The sequence below is a fragment of the Notamacropus eugenii genome, chromosome 5 (genome assembly GCF_028372415.1).
Source record: "Notamacropus eugenii isolate mMacEug1 chromosome 5, mMacEug1.pri_v2, whole genome shotgun sequence".
Lineage (NCBI taxonomy): Eukaryota > Metazoa > Chordata > Mammalia > Diprotodontia > Macropodidae > Notamacropus > Notamacropus eugenii.
The window spans coordinates 433,277,463-433,300,441 of NC_092876.1; the positions used below are offsets into that span (position 1 = coordinate 433,277,463).

The 22,979-nt window shown below is 34.7% G+C and overlaps 1 protein-coding gene across 4 annotated transcripts in view; it reads right to left on the reverse strand.

Annotated features, from left to right (window-relative positions):
- The window catches only part of USP9X (ubiquitin specific peptidase 9 X-linked), a 177,610-nt gene that overhangs the window by 75,088 nt on the left and 79,543 nt on the right, over window positions 1-22,979 (reverse strand). For all 4 annotated transcript variants that reach the window (XM_072615149.1, XM_072615148.1, XM_072615147.1 and 1 more), the window contains exons 15-22: window positions 17,263-17,605; window positions 16,173-16,268; window positions 14,318-14,529; window positions 8,316-8,556; window positions 7,964-8,113; window positions 6,856-6,976; window positions 963-1,093; window positions 478-756 (exon numbers count right to left, since the gene is read on the reverse strand). In XM_072615149.1, coding sequence (XP_072471250.1) covers window positions 478-756; window positions 963-1,093; window positions 6,856-6,976; window positions 7,964-8,113; window positions 8,316-8,556; window positions 14,318-14,529; window positions 16,173-16,268; window positions 17,263-17,605 — 1,573 coding nt within the window. The remainder of the gene's footprint in view (window positions 1-477; window positions 757-962; window positions 1,094-6,855; window positions 6,977-7,963; window positions 8,114-8,315; window positions 8,557-14,317; window positions 14,530-16,172; window positions 16,269-17,262; window positions 17,606-22,979) is intronic.

Here is a 22,979-nt window from a genome sequence, read left to right on the forward strand (position 1 = left end):
TGTGGAGAGTACTTTTATACAGTCAGTTCTTTGGATCTCTACAAGATTTCTGGAGAGGTGTACTAGGATGAGAACAAAAGCAAAGCATGGAGTTAGGATGGATCAAGAGTAGAGATGTAGAGTTTGAAGTCTGGGAGTGAGCTAACTTCTCTCAGGATGAACTATACTAACACTGGTCTGGTTCAAGGCATTTATCACACTGTTAGCCTTACGTTAATTTTTGGTTATTTTAAGTAGTAAAAGACTTTACTGTTTGTCTTAGATCTCAAAACAGTACCAAAGGTAAATGGTTTCAATCTGGACCAAGAGCATTTTAAAGCTTAGATAAAACTTGGCAGAACAGTGGTTATACATAAAAGACTGAAAACAAATCCTAAAACATTTTATGGGTAAATCTTGAATTATCTGTTCTGATTTGGCAGGCAGGGTAATGAAAATAATGCGATATGCTGTTATTATTATTATTATTATTGTTACCGGTGACATGGGATTTGTGCCTTCTGCAACCGGTTGACAAGCTTCTGCCACAGCTCGAACATGGCCGTAGCCAACGGCAGTTAGCAATAATTTGGCGATTTTAAGAGCATTAAGGTAGGCACCCCTTCGAGTTTCCATATCTGCATTTGGCAGGAAATTATTTCTAGTTAGCATACTCAGGACAAGAGGCAAACCGCCACTTTTTAAGAAATTATACTGAAAGTCACTGGCATCTTCACCCAGAGGTGCATTGGCAGGCATCAACAAGGCATAAACTACCTGAAAAGGAAAAAAATATATACACATATATAGTCAGAAATCAAGTGCTGAAATATCTTTATAAATCTCTTCAATTTTTCTGTCTCTAATTGTCTTTGAATATTAAAATAGGTTTTTACTACTATTTTACTTAATCACAGTGTCACACAAAAATCAAAGAAAACTAAAACAGAAAAATATGAAAAATAAAGAAAAATATTACAAACCTCTGTTAGATATAGCACTTGTGAGGCAGAGGGACCAAAGAAAAGTGAGTCAAGAGATGGACTGAGGCTGCTTTCTCCAAGTTTTGCATGATCTAAGCAAATAGCTCTCAGTTTTTCAACTGTAGTATTATCTGAAAATTTAAAAACTGAATATTATGAATCGATTTAACTTAAATTATAAGATTATAAGTTTAAAATGGTAAGATTATAAATCATGAGTCAAGCTATTAGGTCAAAATTTATTGGTCAAAATTTCTGGATTTGTAAAGAGTTTCATTTGACAGGCAATCCTGCCATGGATAAAATGTTAGAGTTGGAGCCAGGAAGACCCCAAGTGCTGCTGGGTAAGTCACTTAAGTTGCCTCCGCCTTAGTTTCCACATCTGCAAAATGGAGATAATAACATCTACTTCACAGTTTTGTTGTAAGAATCAAATGTGTTACACTTGTAAAGCACAGCGTAAACTCCAAAATGTTATAGAAACATTATTGTTTTTCTTTAGGTATCAAAGTGACTGTAAAAAATGTTTCATAAGTTTTCTAACCTTACTGCATTATTAACACGAAGATTCCCAATCTTTCAACTATCGTCTTCAGGTACCATCTCTACTCTCCCCCGTGCCCTTCCCTTTCTGTATTCTATGATAAAAACTTTAAGGAAATAAATATGAAGTAGTTCCTCCTCACAAAAAAGGTTGGAGGTTTCTGTCTGAAAACAACACAGTTCAAATCAGTTTAATCAACGGATAACAAGATTATTCAACATTTTACAAGCACCATGAATACTGCTTTACTGCCGCTACACACAGTGTATATATCTTGTTCTCTATTACATAGCAGTCCAAATAAAATCAATTGTTACACTGGGAGGAAGAAATAGAATTTTTACATAACCACTGTTAAAGAGCTACTGCACCAATACAATTATTTATAGAAAAAAGAGGGAAGCAAGAATTTTTCTGTAATTGCTGTTCTAAATCTCTTCCCCAAGCTTCTTTCAAGTTTCTATCAAGAGAACAATCTAGTCTAGAGTAAACATTGTACATTGCTCCAGATGGATCTTTGCAGTGAGAAAAAAGGTCCAAGTCAGCTATCCAATAAGTTTACTTCACGCCTTCTAAAGGACTTCTAAAAGCAGAAAATGAAAGTTGAACACACTGTTTAAACACAACCCCAGTAACATAATAATCTAAGGTCCTACCAATATGGTACACTGATATAAACTCATAATGTAAACAACGTAAGCATAAAACTGTGGCTTGTAAGTTTTTAGCAAGAGTGGGCAAGTACTGCAGTTTCTCAATCACTAACTGGTAATGTTTAAACTTGCAAAACCCAAATTTCCAAGTTTTGGCAACATCATGGCTCCAGCCATGAGAAAATATTAGTTTTTTGATACTACTGAAAAAAAAAAAAGGAAAGTGAAAATGATCATTCAACTAGTTTTCTTCAAATACTTTATACAGTCTATGGGTTTAAGCATCTGCAGATAAATCTCCACGTACAGCCTCACTCTATCCCCTCACCAAGCTTTAGTTTCAGATCAGCAAATGTCTATTAAACATTTATTCCAAACTGGCTGTCTTGGATATATCTAAACATGCCTAAAGCAGAACTTCCTTTTTTTTTTAAATCCTTAAACACTTCAGCCTTCCAAACTTCCCTATTTCTGTCAAATGGTACTAACCATCATTCCACTGTCACCAGTTTGCAATTTTGGTATTTCCATCAATTTCTCATCCCACACACAAATCAGTTGCCATATCTCACTATTTCACATTTCTTGTGTCCAACCACTTCTCTCCATTCACAATTCAGGCCCCTATCACTTAAGACCAATTATTACAACAGCCTCTCCTAACGGGTCTTTTCTGTTTTAAGTCTCAATACTCCAGTTCACACTACCTGCTGCCGCCAAAGTAATGTTGCTTCATCGTGTCATTCCCCTAATCAATCAACTCCAGAGGCTTCCTATTGCCCCTGTGATCAAATATAAATTTCCTCTTGCCCTCTGAAATTCAATCCAAATGGCGTCTCCTCTATTCCTTACTCAAGATACTCCCCTCTCTTTCATGTCTATGCCTTTGTACAGACTATCCCCCACATCTGGCACACCCCATCTCTGTAGTTCTCCTTCCTAACAGTCCCTTTCTGTCTGTAACATGTAGCTCAAGCAGTGTTTTCTTCATGAAACTTCTCCAGATTCCTGTAAATGACAGTGTCCATTCCTCCTCAACTAATACATGCATATATTTATTAACTTCATAACGATGATAAAATATGATAGAGCTACACACACACACGTATCATGTTAGTTTACGATAAACAGGGATAGTTTCATTCTTTTTACTTTATATTAAGGGAGCTACATGGCACAGTACAAAGAGCCTAGGGGCAGGAGTCAAGAAGATCTGAGTTTAAATCTAGTCTCAGACAGTTACTAAGTACATGACCCTTAGCAAATCACTTAACCTCTATTTGTTTCAGTTTTGTGAACTATAAAAAGGGAATAATAATACATCTATCTTCCAGGGATGTTGTGAGGATCCAGCAAGATGTTACCTGTAAAGTGCTTAGTATAATACCCAGCACAATAGCAGAAGCTTAAAAAATGCTTGTTCTCCTTTCTTATCCCATTAAGTACCTAACAGTGCCTTGCACATAGTAGTCAATTAATAAATACTTGTTCTTGGCTAATGAAGAAATATGTTTTGCGTGGCTTCATATGTAAAATGGGCATGTACTTTCTGCCTTCTCAATGGGTGGAAGAGACTGGAAGGAGAGAATTTGGAATGGAAATTTGAAATGAAAGGGAAAATAAAATTTTAAAAAATTAAAACTTGTTGATTGAGCAACTGATAAAATTTTTAGAAAAATATATGGGTGCCATATATGGGGCATTGATTAAAGAAAAGTACCAGAAGTTCCTTTTATGAACAATCTCCCCCCTCTCCCCAATCTATTATTTCACTTTTGGCATGGTTTGTCAGCAGGACTTTGACTAAAATGAAAATCCAGTAAACTATCAATTGCATGAAAAAATAAAGACCTAAGTTTACCTAATCAGGCACACTCCAATTAACCCAGTATTCTTATTTACTACTACATGATAGAATACAAAAGTTACTTTATTTTATTTAAGCTAAACTGAATCCCAATGGGTTCAGTGTTCTCTATTCAAATTAATTTACAGAATCTGAACTTAAAGCACAGATAAAAAAGAACTACAATAAAATTCCAAATTAAATTAATAGTGGTCCAACTTAATTTTCTTAGTATAGCGAAACAAACTTAAAAATGTGTACCACATAAATCTGAGCATTAACATAATCATTAGGTTTCCAAGTTTGCTTTAAATTTTAAAATATGATTTATAAATAACATACAGATACAATGATGTAAAACTGAAATATCAGTTAAAACCCAGAAAAATGCTGTCCTGTGTAAAAGGCATAAGCTCTTCCAGAAATATTTAAAAGACATCTTTTCTGTCTAAATCACTATCCAAAGCCACTTCTAATAATATGCTATTGAAAGAGTAAATTAAATATAATATACAAATAAGGTATAATTCATTGTGGAGGAAAAAAATTGGCAGGAAAGAAGCTAAAAAGAATAAGAGCAAATCAGTTTTCTGATTAGGAAAAATACCACCAGGATCTTAGTATTCAGCAACAAGTTTTTTAAAATTAAGTTTTCTTTATTATCCCTACACAGGGTATAAAGCCCAATGTGGGTAGAAAGCAGGGAGCTGAAAAGGCAAACTAAGGGCAGAATGAATTTATTTTGGACATAGGAACAGATGATTTTTCAAGAAAGAACATCAAAATGAGAAAGAACAGCACTGTGCTGCCAGGGGACGCCGGTTTCTTTCTCACCTTTGTAAAAAAATACCTATATAAGAGAGAACGTGTTCCCCAGATGAACTTGTTCTATACAAGGTTCTTAGAGTTTCCTCTGTAAAGGCTCAAAGGCAGAGGTTAACATCTGGTCAGGCCACTTCAGGTGGTCATGCTGCCCTCCTCCAAAGTACTCAGAAATGGGTCCAAATATCATTCATGGAAGTCAAGAAGCCTGATAAGTCTGAAAGTAGGTCCTACTGTTATCCTCCATAATTGTAAAAGTAAAACAGTAAAGTATATAAGTAGGAGGAAAAGCTCATTTTTATCATTTTTGAGGAAGCTAGGTGAATTAGCAGATGAAGTATTAGACTGGAAATCAGAAAGGCTTGTGTCTTAAGACACTTACTAGGTGTATGACATTGGGTACTTAATAAAGGTTACCTTAACCTCTGTCTTCCTCACTTTCCTTTTCTCTAAAATGAGGATAAAAATAGTACCTACTTCTCAGAGCTGTTGTGAGGAATAAATGAGACATTTATAAGATGTTTTTCAACAAACCTTAAATATCTAAATAAATGCTACTGATGATGACAACTACCATGATAAAATGATGTCTTAGCGATGTGGCACTGAAGATTTTTTTGAGCCAGTGCAACCATTTATCGCAACATTCGCTCCAAAAGTCTTGCTAGAGTGAAATCAATTCATCCCATGTTTACATTGCACACAGTGTCTATTATGAGCAAAGCACTGTGCTAAGTCAAAGGGAAGCTACAAAGTTTACATTTTACTTTTAATGATATTAGAATGTGGTTGAGACAAGACACGAAATTAAAAAGTTAAAGAGCTATACAGGTATTCCCCTACTTAACCCCTCTTGATCTCCCAGAGCTTACAATCTAGCAGAAAAATAAGGAACACCTCCAAATAACTACAAGTAAAAAAAATGAGGAAAAGTACAGCCACAGTGCAATGGGAAGCTTGGATATGGACAAGGGAAGTGCTCTATCGAATATGATAATGGGACAGAGACGGATCAAGGAAGGCTCACTGCAAGACAACATTTTTATAAGTCTTTAAAGTATCTGTAGGAATAAAATAGATATGGATGGGAAAAGTAAGAATAAGGTAACAGAAACTAGAAAAGATGGGGTATACACAGTAAATACTGAGTTTAGAGCGTGGTACATATAGAGGGGAGTGGTACTTTCTCTTTGAATCATTAGGTTATTAATCCAGAAATGTCACTTTAAGATATTAAATTTTCTAAAAGGAAACAATTATTATGAGGTAAAGCTGAAAATGTAGGGTTGTAACTGTGTAAAAAACTTTAATTAAGTGGTAGGCAAGGGTGTGGGTGCAAAATGTTGCACAGGCAGAACTCATAGGACCTTATAAATGACTGGTTATTCAAGTAAAGTAAAAGGAAGAGTAAAAGATGATACTAAGGTTTTGAAGACAGAATACTGTATGAATGGTATTGCCATTGGCAAAAAGGGTTACGTCTGAAATAAGAGGAGATCTCTTGCTAAAATCAGTAAGACGAGTTTTGGAGATGTTGACTTTGAGGTATTAAAATAACATGATGTGATGGCAAATTATCATAAGCCATAAGAGATAAGAATGTGGACCTCTTGGTCAGGGCTGGATTTGGGAGTAATAAGTGATTGTTGCAAGGGTTGGAATAAACAAAATACCCAAGTAAATGTTTGCAGAAAGAAAAGAAGACTAGGCTAACAAGAGACCTTTGGGGTACGCCTTAGAAGTCTGGAAAAGAAGGAAAAAGTCTGGAAGAAGACAGAGATGGGGAAATAGTTGGAAGAGAATGAACAGAAAGAAATAGTGACTCACAGTGTCAAATCCAAGAAAGGTAAAGGAGAATAAGGACTGAAAAATTTACTACTAGTTTGATGATCAAGAGACTGCTGTCATCTCTGAAAGAGAAGTTTCACTGGAACAGAACATCACATTCCCCTTTTGTGTATCACATGCATGACATGTACCCCAAACCTGTATTTTATTTAACAAAAACTCATTTTTAAATTTTCTTACCTGGTGGCATAAGTTTCATAAGTACTCGAGCTCCATCTCTTAGGGGTGGCATGTTTAAGCTGCTACCCAAGTCCGCAACTTGCCAAAGGAAAGAAATGTATCTGGGATGCATTGACATTATCTAAAAATAAAATAACATAAATATTATTAGTCTAGTTATTTTAGTCAAAGTAAAACAATTTAACAAATGGACAAAATACAGATTTTAAAAACATCTGAGTCAGTCTATTAAGTATTCTCTAAAAAGTTAGGCTTTATACTCTCCTTTCATATTCTTATTCACAATTTTGCCCTATCTGAAATTACATTTTTTCATTTTGGTGTTTAAATCCTTGAAGATTCAGCTAAAATTTCCCATCCAAAGTCAAGCGTTTCCAAATTACTTCAGTCCATAAGGATTATTTCCTTTAACACCTCCTATTTGTATTTACTGCTTCTACACATTTGGCAATTCATATAATGCCTTCTTACATCCATATATTGCTGGATTAAATTATCAATTTGCTCCCAGTACAAAAATTACCTAATTTATAAAACTAACTCAGTAAAAATGACCACCTCTTTCTTGGACCGATGTTCTTTTATGAGTGGAGGGAGTCTCTGTTCTTACTGCCAGGATGAGGTAAGAAGTGTTCCCAGCATAATGAAATAAAACCCAGAACACTGTGTTTGATGAGATTATGAATATTGGTTATATGGCATGTTTTGTACTATAAATCAGTGACACAAATATGCATGCAAATATTTTATAAATTATGTGTACTTGGCTATACACATAGGCATATCATATAATAGAATTACTTAAAGTATAGGTTAAATCTTTTTCTTGTTGGCCTTAAAATTGACCATTTTTATCACTGCTTTGATGGAAGATATTCTAAGTTGTTGACAATCAATTAAAAATGTTTAATTACATCCATAGTCCATAAGTAGGGGAATACCTGTATAGCTCTTTAACTTTTTAATTTCGTGTCTTGTCTCAACCACATTCTAATATCATTAAAAGTAATCTGTGTCTTAATACTGAGCATCCTGAAGAGAACTTAGACAGTATCTTGGACATTTTAACACCCTTAATAAATATTTGGTTAGTTTATACTCTACTCACCACTCCAGGCAAACAGCTTTCTACCTCTGGATTGGGACCATCACTATAATGATTTCCATGGTTACCAGGAGAACCAGTTGATGAATCAGAAGAACTATCAGGACTTGAAGGCATATTGGAGCTTATCTGTGTAAGTTTGGCTGTAATTAGCTGAAAATGTATTATATGTTAAGAAATAAAGATAAGGAAAATGTTTCAAAAACAAACAGACCTTACATATTTATATCAATAAAAATAAAAAAAGTAAAGACAGTGAAATCATGGTTTTAGAAGTGCCAGGTATCTGTTCAAAAATGGAACCATTTAAATGAATATTCATTCTTCCAAAATAAATCAAAACCAAATTACTTACCGTTTTGTCTTTTAGGTTTAGCTGTCCAATGAGCTTCCTATCATCTGCAGGATCCACCAGTTCACCACCAATAAATAGCTCTACTTTTGTATGGGCACTGTTAGCCTTAATACGATTGAGAATGCATCGTCTTACTGAACCAATTGTGTCATTTGTATGAGACCAGATGTCCAAATCTTCTACCTGTCGGCCTTGATTTGGAAAACGAACTACCAAAGTGATGTGCTTACCACGAAAAGCTCTGCAAAAAGAGGGAGGTTACATAGTCACAAAAAGATACTTTGTCAGGCTATACAATGTTATTTTCAATTAGCTATAGGAGTGATTTTTATCTGAAAATCTGATACTATTTCAAGATTAATTATAAGACAGACACATCTCAATACCCCAAGTATTTTCAGGATCTTGGCAAATAAACTTCTCAGTGCTAGATCCCCCTTACTGTTTGACCAACTTTACTATATTTAAGAAAAAACAAAGATGTTCCACTGGCACGCTGGTATTTATTCTACACCACAAATATTCAGGTTGACACTGTAATAACAAATAAGAAGTGCTGCAATTTTATTTATTTTTATGCCACCAGGTCTGAAACATGAATTTCCAGAGAAACATACAAGATTATGAATTCTAAGTTGAATATGTGAGCAAAATAATAACTTTTGAATGTCTTCTGGAGAATCATCAACATTAAAATCCATAAAAAATGGCATCTCCTTTTAAAATAATAGACTGTTCTTCTCATACTCAACAGGATTGTTTAAGCAGTAACTTTCTAAAAATATATTAGGCAACAGTGAGGTAAATTAATTAAAACTAAGTAATACTGAGGACATTATTTCTGCATAGGAATATAGTCACATCCCATAATAACTTGCTGAATGAACTGTTTTATAGAAATCATATCAAATTATAACAAATATCATTAGCTTTTCAAAATGTTGCGTTGTATCTATTTGCAAAAGTTCTCTAACACCAACTTTTTAAAATTCAACTCAACTGTACAGCAATCATTTATTGCAAGCTTACTATGTGTAATTAACTGGCCTAGCAGGCGATGAGATTAAAAAAAGACATGGCTCCTGACCTAAAGAAATGCAATTCCCCAATTGATAAATGGTCAAAGGATATGAACAGGCAATTTTCAGAGGAAGAAATTAAAGCTATCTATAATCATATGAAAAAATGCTCTAAATCACTATTGGTTAGAGAGATGCAAATCAAAACAACTCTGAGGTACCACATCACACCTATAAGATTGGCAAACATGACAGAACAAGAAAATGATAAATGCTGGAGAGGATGTGGGAGAGTTGGAACACTAATTCATTGCTGGTGGAGCTGCGAGCGCATCCAACCATTCTGGAGAGCAATCTGGAACTATGCCCAAAGGGCTACAAAAATGTGCATACCCTTTGACCCAGCAATATCGCTACTAGGACTATATCCCCAAGAGATCATAAAAATGGGAAAGGGTCCCACATGTACAAAAATATTTATAGCAGCACTCTATGTAGTTGCCAAAAACTGGAAGTCAAGGGGATGTCCATCAATTGGGGAATGGCTGAATAAATTATGGTATATGAATGTAATGGAGTACTATTGTGCCATAAGAAATGATGAACAAGAAGACTTCAGAGAGGCCTGGAAGGACTTATATGACCTGATGCTGAGTGAAAGGAGCAGAACCTGGAGAACTTTGTGCACAGCAACGACCACAGTGTGTGAGAGTTTTTTCTGGTAGACTTGGAATTTTGTAATAACGCAAAAACTTCTTATAAAAAAAAAAAAATCCCAAAGGTGGTTCTCAAGGCAAAATGCCTTCCACACTCAGAGAAAGAAATATGGAAGTCACTCACAAAATGTAGCAGATCATGTTTGTGTATGTGTATGTGTTTGTGTATCATGTTCTGATTTGTTATACGATTTCTTTCATCTATTTTAGTCTGACTACATAGCATGACTATAGTGAAAATATACTCAATAGGAAAGTATATGTAGAATCTATACAAAATTGTATGCAGTTGTGGGGAGGGAGGGGGGTAGTGGGGGGTAGGTGGGGGGGGATAAAAATCTCAATTGTATGGCAGTGATTGTTAAACATTAAAAAATAAAAAAAGAAATGCACTAAATTAAATGCACCTGGAGGAGTAAAGAAGAGTTAATATCCAGAAAGCCTGTAAGGGTTATGTCAACATATATAAGGTAACACACAATTTGGAGGATAAAGGGCACTTCAATCATGGAGGATGGTGTGAACAAAGGCAGAGGCTTTAAGAAACAATACATAGACAGGTTTAGCTAAAGCACAATGCCAAGTTAAAGAGTCTGGATTTATTTTGCTGGAAATGCAGAAATGGAGAACACAGGCTTCTGAAAACAAGGAAACACGCAAATTATACTTTATATGGAGTTCTATGACCACAGTGCATAGACTACACTAGAGAAGGGAGTGGCTACAAGGACTCATCACTTAGAGAAAGATTATTTTAGGAGAGGCCAAAGAGAACCAGGATAGTAGCAATGTGAAACTAAAGAAACAGAGAGAAGTAAAATATCATTTAGTGCAAGGCAATATGTTAAGTGCTTTATAAGTATCCCAACTGATCCTCAAAAAGTCACCTAGGTACTATTTTTATCCCATTTTATAGATGAAGAAATTTAGTCATGAAGGGATTAAATTACTTGTCCAGGGTCACATATCTAATAAGCACCTGAAGTTGAATTTGAACTCAGGCCCAGTGCTCTATCTATTGCACCACCAGCTGCTTCCAAAGGGAAGCTTCAAAAGTGACTTACAAGTTTTAATTTAAGAGAATGGCAAGATCCTAAATAGAAAAAAAAGGAAGTCGAGAGAAAAAGCATAGTTGTTAAGGAAAAGATAAGCTCTGACTACTAAGACATGCTGAGTCTGAGGTACTGGCAAAAGATCCATGAAAAAAACATTCATCACACAGCTGAAATATGCATAGAAGTGTAATGGAAGGGAGTAAAGAGAACCTAACGACAAGGGAGAAGTACCAAATCATTAGTATCAAAAACAAAGAGGGTGAATAAACCATTAATAAAGATGAAATAAAAGCAATTATTAAGTCATTCTGCCCAATTATATGGCAATAAATTTAACAATTTAAGTAAAATGGAAGAATAATTACAAAGACATAAACTGCCTAGATTAGTAGAAGAGAACATAGAATACCTAAATAAACCTACTTTAGAAAAAGAAATTGAACAGGCCATAAATGAGCTCCCTAAGAAAAAAGCATCAGGACCAGATGGATTTACAAGAGAATTCTACCAAACATTTAAAGATCAACTAATTCTAATATTAAATAATATTGAATAACAGACAAAGGAGTCCTACACCAATCTAGTTTTGTTAAACAAATATGGTGCTGATACCTAAAACAGGAAAAGCAAAAAGAGGGAAAGAAAATTATGGACTACTTTAATTACCAAATATGGATGCAAAAGTCCTAAATCTACTATTAGCTAGGAGAAACCTATCACAAAGAATATACATTGTGACCAAGTAGAATGTATACCAGCAATGCAGGGATGGCATAGCAGAAGGAAAACTACTAACACAATTAATTTTATCAATAACAAAAGTAACAAAAAACGTATTATACCAGATACAGAAAAAGTTTTTGACAAAATACAATACACATTCCCATGAAAAACACCTGAAAGCATAGTTAGAAATAGATTTTTTCTTATATCAGTAAGAAACATACACCTAAGACCACCAGTAAGCACTATTTACAATGAGAACAAGCTAGAAGTCTTCCCAGTGAGATCAGCAGAGAAACAGGGATGCGTGTTATCATCAATGTTATTCAATATTATATTAGAAATAACAAGAGAAGAAAAAGAAATTGAAGGAATCAGAATGGGCAATGAGGTAATAAAACTATTCCCTTTTGCAGATGATATGATAATATACTTGGGAAATCCTAGAGATTCCACTAAACGGTTATTTGAAACAATGATTTTAGCAAAGTAGCAGGATATAAAATAAATCCACATAAGTCACCAAAAAGCCCCCAGCAAGAAGAGATATCCCATTTAAAATAACTGGAGACAGTATAAAAATAATGGGGAGTATACCTGCAAAGATAAACCTACATGAACACAACCATAAAATACTTTTTATACAAATGAGTCACATTTAAATAGTTGGAGAAATATTAATTGTACATGGGTGGGCGGAGTCAATGTAATAAAAATGACAATTTTACCTAAATCAGTCTACTTATTTTATGCCATCTGAATTAAATCACAAAAGTAATTTCACTGAGCTTAAAAAAAAATATCAAAATTCATTTGGAAAAACAAATGGTCAGGAATATCAAAAGAACTAATAAAAAAAAATGTGAAGGAAGATGATTTAGCAGTATCAGATCTTATTATAAAGCAGTAATTGTCAAAACTCTGGTACTGGCTAAGAAATAGAAAGGTGGATCAGTGGAAGAGAGTACAAATACAATACATAGTAGTAAATGATTATAGTAAGATTTAAGCTTTGAGGATAAGAATTCACTATTTGGTAAAAATTGTTGGGAAAAGTGGAAAGCAGTCTGGCAGAAATTGGATATAAAGGAGTATCTTACACCAATTACTAAGCTAAGGACAAAATGGATACCTGACCTAGACATAAAGGGATATATCATAAGAAAATCAGAAGAACATGGAACATATTGCCTATCAGACTTATAGATAAGAGAATTTATGAATAAACACTAGAGAACGAGCATTCTGAGATACAAAACAAATAATTTTGATCACATTAAATTGAAAAGGTTTTATACAAATAAAATAAATGTAGCTAAGATTACAAGGAAAGCAGAAAACAGGGAAAAACTTAAAAGACAGTTTCTTAGATAGTGGTCTCATAACTTAAATATACAGAGAATTCTGTCAAATTTATAAGAATATGAGTCATTCCCCAATTGATAAATTATCAAAGGATATGAACAGGCAGTTTTTAAATGAAGAAATTAAAACTATGTATTGTCATATAAAATTATTCTAAAGCATTATTGATTAAAGATATGCAAATTAAAAACAACTCTGAGATATCACTTTATACCTACTAGAAATTGGGTAAAATTATGGAAGGGGAAAGTGACAAAAGTTGGAGGGGATGCAGAAAAACTGGGACACCAATTCATTGTTAGTGGAATTGTAAACTGATTCAACAATTTTGGAGAGCAACCTAGAATTATGCCCAGAGAGTTATTAATTGCTTCCACCTTTTGACTGTACAATACCATTAACGAGGTATATTTCCAAAGATGATTAGGAAAAAAGGGAAACAAACCATATGTTCTAAAATGTTTATGGCACCTCTTTGTGGTGGCAAAGAAAGGGAAATTGAGGGGAGGACTATCAATTGAGGAATGGCTGAACAACTTGTGGCATATGATTGTGATGGAACACTACTGTGCTGTAAGAAATCCTGAGCTGGTTGATTTTAGAAAAACATGGAAGACTTCCATGAAATGATGAAGAATGAAATGAGCAGAACTAAGAGAATGCTGAATACAGTAATAGCAAAACTGCTTGAACAACAACTATGAACAACTAAGTTATGCTGAGTGTTACAAATGCTGATATCAGCTACAAAGGAGCAACGAAGGCAGATGTTATCCACCTCCAGAAAAAGAACTGGGAGGGAGGGAGGGAGGGAGAGAGAGAGATATGCAGGGTGAAAAGGGAGGGAGGTAGTTTGGTACTTAAAATCTAATAAAAAAATTAAATAAAAAACTCTCCAAGAAGGAGACAGAAAATGAGTCAATGCTTTTGTTACTCTAACTTGAAAACCTTCAAATCTGAAGACATGATATTTCTCTAAGCCAGGCTACAAAAAAGTAGGAATTCTTTTACCAAAAATATCTGGAAAGAAAAAAGGAATCAATTGGAAGATCATGCTATTTAACTTTTTTTCTGGCTAAAAATAATCGGTAAAAAAATTTTAATAAGTTCATGTTCTCACAAACCTTGACATAGGTAGAATTGTCCTTTCTTCATGATAATCACTGTCACATTCATTTATATATTCCCTTAAAACAGTCAATACTCGCACCATTCGTATTGCTTCCTGTCGAGCACAATTAATACTGTCTTTGTCACCATCCAAAACACATAATGTATCATAGGAGGCTTTCAAGCGATCAAAGCAGGATTGAATGAAGTCTTCATGGATTGCTACCTAAAGAAAGATGCCCATTTCAGCCTGGTTAAAGCTGCTGACTTAAAATTTAAATAACATTTATTTAGAATTCTAGAGTGTCAGAATTGGAAAGCACTTCAGAAATCATTTAATCACATACTCTCAAATCTATAAATGAGGAAAATGAAGCTGGGGGGAAGGAAATAGCATTCATACGACAGTTTTAAGGTTACCAAGTACTTTCCATATATTACACATCTGACCCTCAACAACCCTTTGAGTAAGACCTAGAACCACCGTTTTACTGAGGTAGAGGTTAAGTGACTAGCTCAGACTCACATAGAACTTGAACTCAAGTCTTCTTGACTTCCAGTCCAACACCATCCACTCGGCCACCTACTTGCCTAAATGACTTTTCTCAAGTCACAGAATGAATTGCCTATAAATCAAGGGTTGGAACCAAATCTTATAATTCCTGAGTCAGTGCTATTTTCTAAATGTTTTACTAAATAGAAATCTAATGAAACATAATTTCTCCTTGTAAAACAATATTTAATTTTTCTTAGAGGCAAATGACAGGAAAATAAACTAACCCTAAAAATTTACTTAAAAAACTTTTATGGTAGGTATTAGGAGCAGTACAGAATAGTTACTGTTATTTCATCTAATTCCTGTGATCTCAACTTTTATACTTAGAAAACCAAAAACTGGCAATTAAGGACTTGGACATATTATGGAAAATTTACTTATCGAAGATTAAAGTGTGGTCAGTATGCTCCAACGGTCAGGAAAATGGACTATTAAATTAAAAAAATCAACAACAGCAGAAACAAAAAAGTTTCTGGTAATCCAGATGAAGCTTTTTTCCATTTAGTCACTTAACAGATTTATTTTTTAAAGGCTGACATTCATAGCCATCAAAAATTGGCACTGCATCTAAGACTTAAATGGATTTATATATCCTCAAGTTATAATAAATGAGGAATTTGCTATCATGACTGTCTAGGGTATATTGACTGTCATGACAGTTTTTATATTACATTCTGAAGAACAAAGTATGAAAGGACAAAAATACTTTGCCTTTATTTAGAAATACCATAAATGATAAGAAATAGAAAAACTATAAGTTGAAAAATTTTCTATGTCCAAGTTATAAGAAAGCAAGAAGATGCATTAAATCTTCCTTAATACTACTCCCTTTGGCATCCACATATGAGTAACTTGCCAGATCACACAGAAGTCTTTACTAAAACACTAGAAATAATTTATTAAACTGTAGAGATAGAGATTATACCTATGACTGCATTTACATAGGGAATCCCCTATTTACAAAGTTTTCAGATTTGTGGAAAATGCTTCTAACTAGATTAAAATATAACTGGGAAAAATTTAACCAAATAAATAAAAATACAAGACGACATGGTTTTCTAACTCAATATGCAGCCATTTTTATTTGAGTTTGACACTACTGGCTGAGAGCAGTAGATAGGGAACTTGCTAGAGTCACATAGCATATGTCAGATGTAGGATGTGAATGGCTCTCTATCCATTATGTCATGTGGCCTCCAATTATACTTTATTAAGAATTAATGGACAAAAAAGATTTTAAAAGGCTGAACTGTAAAAGTTTTGACAAATTTGCCCAATATCAACATTCTTAATCAATTCCTAAACATTCTCACCTGATTTACTTGCAACCTTGGTCCGAGGTTAGTATAGATCTCCTTAAGGAGGTCAATTGCTCTGCTGGCAATGTCATCATTTCCCTGAATCACAACCTGGAGTCATAAATGGTAATGTGTTAATATATTCTAAACAGATTTTGATCAAGTTTTCAAATTTACATGATTCTTTTGGTTATTTCATATAGCATATTTGATGATCAAAGGCAAGTTGATTTTAAGGTACTGTCAAATTTAGGCAGAATTAAAATTCATAGAAGCATGAAGTCTTACGGCCAGAAAAAATAAAAAAGAGATAGAATTATTTGACTTAATATCCCACCTACAATATCTCTTACAGGCAAGGTAGTCTACTAGACTTTGTTAGAATTTAAATAATGTGCTTAGTAAATCACATAAAATGAGAACCATTTAAGACAAACAAGTGTAGAAAAGACACAGTATGTTTAACTACATTAACCAAGAAAAAAGGTGCTTTCATCTTCACTTTTACTATTACCAATATCTTGGTAGCCAAGTGTTCAGTTCAGGCAGTAATCAAAGTCAACTCTCAATCAAGGAAGAGCAAATAAGAAACCATAAAGAAGTTTGGCATGAACAATCAACTTAACATTTTGAGGGTGCCATCTATATTCATACAGTCACTTAGTTTCTAATTTAAAGATTACATTTTAACTCAGTACAGTTTCTGTCTTAATTTGCTTGAGTTTCTAGAAAAGTATTACTTAACTCTAAAATGACAATAAAAGTTATTATAACAGATCAAATGCTAACGACAAAATCTGTTTCAAGTACTACTTTTCTAGGAAGAGTACAGAATGACTGACATTAAACTGGATATACCATTAAATACTACAAAACATATTTCTCTGTTACATTATGATGATAAATAGCAAATCTGGTAGGGTAAAAAAAAAAAAATTACCGAAGGCCCAAAGAAGACTATTTGGCAAAGATCAATGAAATAAGAAAGTAATTGCTCAGCTTAGGCACAAATTTTTGTCAACATTTTATTTTCTTACCGTATAGTGATTATTATGGTAGATAAAAATGTTATAAATGCTGTATTCACTTACAAATCTGTACTTACCCTCCAAAGGTAATCTAAACCAATCAACTCCAAATCATCCATCATATAGGCTCTCCTTTTTGCTACTAATTTCCCTTCTCGACAGTTCACAGCTTTGAAGAAACGCTCAAAACATTTCATTCCATTTTCTGTTAATAGGGAAGGATCGAGCTGAAGCACATTATTTTCAAAGAAGTCTTTATTAATGTCAGGATCTAGGTCTGGTTCATCTCCCATCAATTTGGAATACCACTTAAAACAGGCTTCACGATCACAAAGGTAAACCGCATTTTCAGCTAAACATTTCCAAATTTGCTTTGCCTGAGGAGCACATAGCCATAGTTGACCATCCTTCAATAAAAATCTTGAAAAAAGACAAGAAACTAGGAATTAATATCTCATACATGACAATGCCCTTAGACTAAAAATAGTTCCAAAAAGAAATACACCAAGTGTGTATGTGTAAGAGGGGCAATCCGGGGAGAAAGAGCTACACATTGATATGGCACCTAATACATGTCAGGAACATACTAAGCCTTTACAAATATAAGCTGACTGGATGTTCACAACAACCCTATGAGGTAGGCACTTTAATTACCCCAATTTTACAGTTGAGAAAACTAAGGCAAATGGGTTAGGTGAGGTGCCCATATGTCTGAGACGGGATTGAACTTCAAGCTCAGCACTCTATTCACTGGACTACTTAGGTACTTCTCACCGACAACATCAGTCACAATCTGTAATTGTGTAGAGATGTAATTTAAAATTAAAATGTAATTGAAACAGCAGTTTATTCAAATTAGAATTTATTAAAAGCAACTGTTATTAACCTACTGTTCATACCGCAGGATAATGTTACTATCATGCTGTTCATACAGAAAAATTTCCCCTCAGTTAACATTTATTGACTATCTGCATTACATTCAAGGTATAAGCTCTGTTCTCAAAAATACTCAAGAATATGAAACTGAGTAATTAAAGTATTTTCCTCCTTTGGTCTTTTTAGGCTTTCAATTAAAAAAGTCTTGTTTTATATAGCGCCACTGAAGACTTGAGGTTCCCTACTAAGAAGATTTTCCAGATAATTAAAGCTTCAGAACAAGGTTTCAATTACCTTGTGTAGTAACATACAATCTGCCTTACATATATATAACGGGAATGTTTAATAAGGAGTTATTTAAAATGAATGCATTTCTCCCATAACAGAAAAATACTTTAACTAGTTTTGATTAAAAATAGCCTTAAAATGTATTTAACCCTTTCTTGGCCTACTACACCTATTATACTGAACATATATAACCTAACCTCTTCTTGAAAACTCTTAAGGCTCATAAAAGATCAATTTTATCAATAAGAGATAGTAATGGTTCCAGATAGCTCTGTGATGGAGAACTCTGCTGTAAATGCTCTCTTCCCCTTTTGGGACTCCCTCCCACCATTCCTTTGCTCTTTTTCCAACTGTAATTTGAATACTGAAAGAACTGAAAGTTACCAAGAAAACCAGATAACAAAGCTGTCAGATCAATAGGCTTAATTTTTATACAAATAAAAAGGCGCATAGATTTTGTTTGTCTAAGACCCTGGGGAAAGCTCTGTTTCGGGTCTGTAACATAAACCACATGAAACAAGGGTGGCTTTTCCCCCCTCATTCACTATATTTTTAAAAAATGACCATAGTTATACCATCACAGAATTTTAAAGGCAGAAGGACCATTAGCTATCATAATATTTAAGTCCCCTTATTTTTGGTCATGATCATCCTCCATTTTATTTTTAAAATCTTTACTTAGTATTTTTCTCCAATTATATGTAAATTTTTAGCATTTAGGGTGCATGGTTTTTATGAGTTCCAAATTCTCTCCCTCCTTCACCTCTCCACTCATTTGAAAAGACAAGCAGTTTAATATACATGTGCAGTAGTGCAAAACATCTTTCCATATCAAACACACTGTGGGGGAAAAAAACCTCAAAATAAATAAATAAATAGTGGTTTTGAGGTATGCTTTGACTGCGTATATGCGTTCAGACTCCATCAGATCTTTCTCTGGAAGTATGTAACATTTTCCATCATTAAGTCCTTCAAAACTGCCTTGGATCATTGTACTGCTGTACTGCTAACCACTCACAGCTGATCATCATGCAATACTGCTGTTTCTATGGACACTGTTCACCTTGGTTTGGCTCACTTCACTTTGCATCAGTTCATACAACTCTCTCTAGATTTTTCCAAGAGGATCCTGCTCATTATTTCTTATACAGCACAATAGTACTTGGTCAGCCGTTGCCTAACTGATAGGCATTTCCAATTCTTTCCCTAAAAGACCTGCTATGAATATTTTTGTACATGTAAATCCATCTCCTTTTTATTTTTTAGCTCTTTGGGGTACACATCTAGTAGTGGTATTGCTGAACCAAAGGTCATGCAGTTTTACAGCCCTTTGGGGAGAGTTCCAAATTGCTCTACAGAACGGCTGAATCGGTCCCGTCCCCCCCAACAGTGCATCAGTGCTTCCATTTCCCCACATACCCACCCCGCCAACATTCATGATCATCCCTTTCTTTCTCATTAGCCAAACTAGTTATTTTACATGTAATTGGAGAAAAATACTAAATAAAGATTTTAAAAATAAAATGTTGCAGACCTGAAACAGAGTCTTCCCCAGGGTCTTAGACAAACAAAATCTATGCACCTTTTTATCTGTATAATTTAAGACATCATCCCTCATATTCAACTCACACCCATGGCCTCTATTTATCTGAGAAATGAGAGAAATTTGCTGTAAAAACTTTTTCAAAGTTATGATTACTATGCATCTCCCTCCATTCTATTTTTCCTTGTTTCACCCTCTCTCCACCCTATTCCTCAAGTCTTTTGCTTCTGACAATCACCTTCTCCCATTCACCCTCTCTTCTATCAGCCCCTCCTCTGCTCCTGCTTCTCTGTAGGATAATTTCTACAATAACCAATGACGAGAGTAAGATTCCCCCATCCTTCCCTTACCCTCCATTATAAAAAATGCTCACACTACTTTTATGAGGTAATTTACCTCATTTTACTGCTCCCACCCCCCTCCTCCCAATGTACCCCTCTTTCTCATCCCTTAGTTTTACTTTTTAAGGTATCATTCTAACACAATCAACTCACACATGCGTCATCTGTCTTTGTATACCCATTCTAACGACCCTAACAATGATAAAGTTCTTAGGAGCTGTATCATCTTCCCATGTAGAAATGTAAGCAGTTTAACCTTATTAAGTCCCATGATTTCTCTTTCCTGTTTACCTTTTTATGCTTCTCTTGAGTCTTGTATTTGAAAGTCAAATTTTCTATTTAGTTCTGGTCTTTTCATTAGGAATGGTAGAAAGTCCTCTGTTTCACTGAATTCCTATTTTTTTCACTGAAGGATTATGCTCCGTTTTGCCCAGTAATGTGATTCTTGGTTGTAATCCTACCTTCTTTCCCCTCTGGAATATCATATTCTATGTCTGCTCCTTTAATGTAGAAGCTGCTAAATTCTTACCTTAACTACAGCTCCACAGCATTTGAACTATTTCTTTCTGGCTGCTTGTACTATTTTCTCCTTGACATGGGAACTCTGGAATTTGGCTCCTGGGAATTTTCATTTTGGGATAGCTTTTAGGAGAGGATTGGTAGATTCTTTTAATTTCTAGTTTACCCTCTGGATCTAAGCCATCAAGGCAGTTTTCCTTGATAATTTGTTGAAAAAGAGTGTGTAGGCTCTTATTTGAATATGGCTTTCATTATTGCTTCTTGATGTCTCATGGAGTCATTAGCTTCCACTTGTCCCAATTCTAATTAAAAAAAAATTTTTCTTGTGAGCATTTGTACTTCCTTTTCCATTTGGGTAATTCTACTTTTTAAGGAGTTCTCTTCATTGGATTTTTATGCCTCTTTTAGCATTTGGCATATTCTTTTTTTCAAGGAATGCTTTTCACTTTTTAAGGTGCCTCTTTTATCAACCTGTTAATTCTCTTTTCATAATTTTCTTGCATCAGTCTCATTTCTTTTGCCGATTTTTTTCCTCTGGCTCTCTTACTTGAGCTCTTCCAGGAATTTTTTTTGAGGCTGAGATCAATTCACATTTTTCTCTGAGGCTTGGATATAGCAGTTTTGTTTCTGTTGTGTTCTTATGAGTTTGTGCTTTCATCCCTGTCACCACAGTAACTTTCTATGGTCAGGATCTTTCTTTGTTGTTTGCTCATTTTCCCAAACTATTTCTTGACTTTTAGCTTTGTGTTAAAAGTTGGGATCTGTTCCAGGGGTGGAGGGTGTATTGCACTAAACTTCAGGATTTTCTGCTAGTGTTTACCGAGCTAATTCTGGGGGTTGGTAAACTTTGAGTTCTTCCAAGGTGGCATGATCTAAGAATAGGTGTGTTTACTAGTCTTCTGACTACACAGCTCTGGTTTGTGAGTGACCACAAGCACTCTATTCTGCCCTGGAACTATCCCAGCTCCCCTGTAGCCAACTAGCTCTGGTGTGTTAGTGTTCCTCCTCACCCTCAGACTGCCTGCCATTAAGAACTGTGACCTGGAGCCAAGTAAGGGTACAAGAGTCTGGCAACTGGTTCCAGCAAAGGGACCCCAGTAATCTCTTTCTAATCAGTTGTTTGACCCCTTTACCATTTGTGGGATGAGAACTCAGGAAGCAGCTGCCTTTGCCACTAATTCAGCACCCCTGAGTCTTGCTGCTGGTTTCCTGGGTAAAGCCTGTGATACAATATGCTCCATTCTCACCCAAATGCAATAAACCTTTCCCACCAACCAAAGTTATCCTGAGCTGGAAATTTTTTTTCACCCCTTCCTAAGTACCTTTATTTTACACACGAACAAGCCCAGTTACAGAAAGGCTAAATAAATTTAATTACAAGAGTAGAGCCTAGCCTGAACCAAAGTCTTCTGAACCCTTGTTGAAGGCTATTCCTGACAGCATTCCTAAGTTATGACTGCATTCACAAGTTCTTGATTATAGGTGAGTCTCAGCTGTTTACCCTACCATTAAGGATTCTGGATGGCTGAAGTTGCTGCAGGTTGTCCTCTAAACACAAAGTTATTACATAACAAATGTTATCATAACCATTACAAGCAGCCTTCACTTCATCAATTATATATTTTCTAAAATTATCACTGCCTTATGGAAAATTAGTTATAAAGATTTAATAGAAAATATGAAACTATCCATAGCATGACCCAGATATACCAGTGGTAGACCTATATTCAAGAGATCAAAGAAGATTATAAAAATATAGCAGCTCTTTTTGTGGAAGTAGAAAAATGGAAACAAATAGGATGACAAATAACCAAGGAATGGCTGGATTAAGTTGTGGTATAAAAATATGATTTGAGTCTTACTTTGTTATAAGATGAAATGGGATTTTAAAAAGACATGGAAAGATGTATAAATTTATTTGGAGTGGAGTGAGCAGAGGCAAAACAATGTATACTCTCTAACATCAATATAAAAATAACCTTGACTTATAAATTAATGAAAATGAGCAGAATAAAAATAATTTCTACAACAGTGTAAACAGAAACCCCTGAGAAAGCTGTGAAACCTATGATCAGTGCAATTACTGTTCATGATTCTGGATTACTGATTATGAGAAAATATGCTCCCCATTACAAAGAGGTGAGATTTAGGGTACAGAATGAAACAAATTTTTTGTGTGCAGTTTCTGGGGGGGGGGGGGTTGCTTTGTCTGACTTTGGTTAAAAAA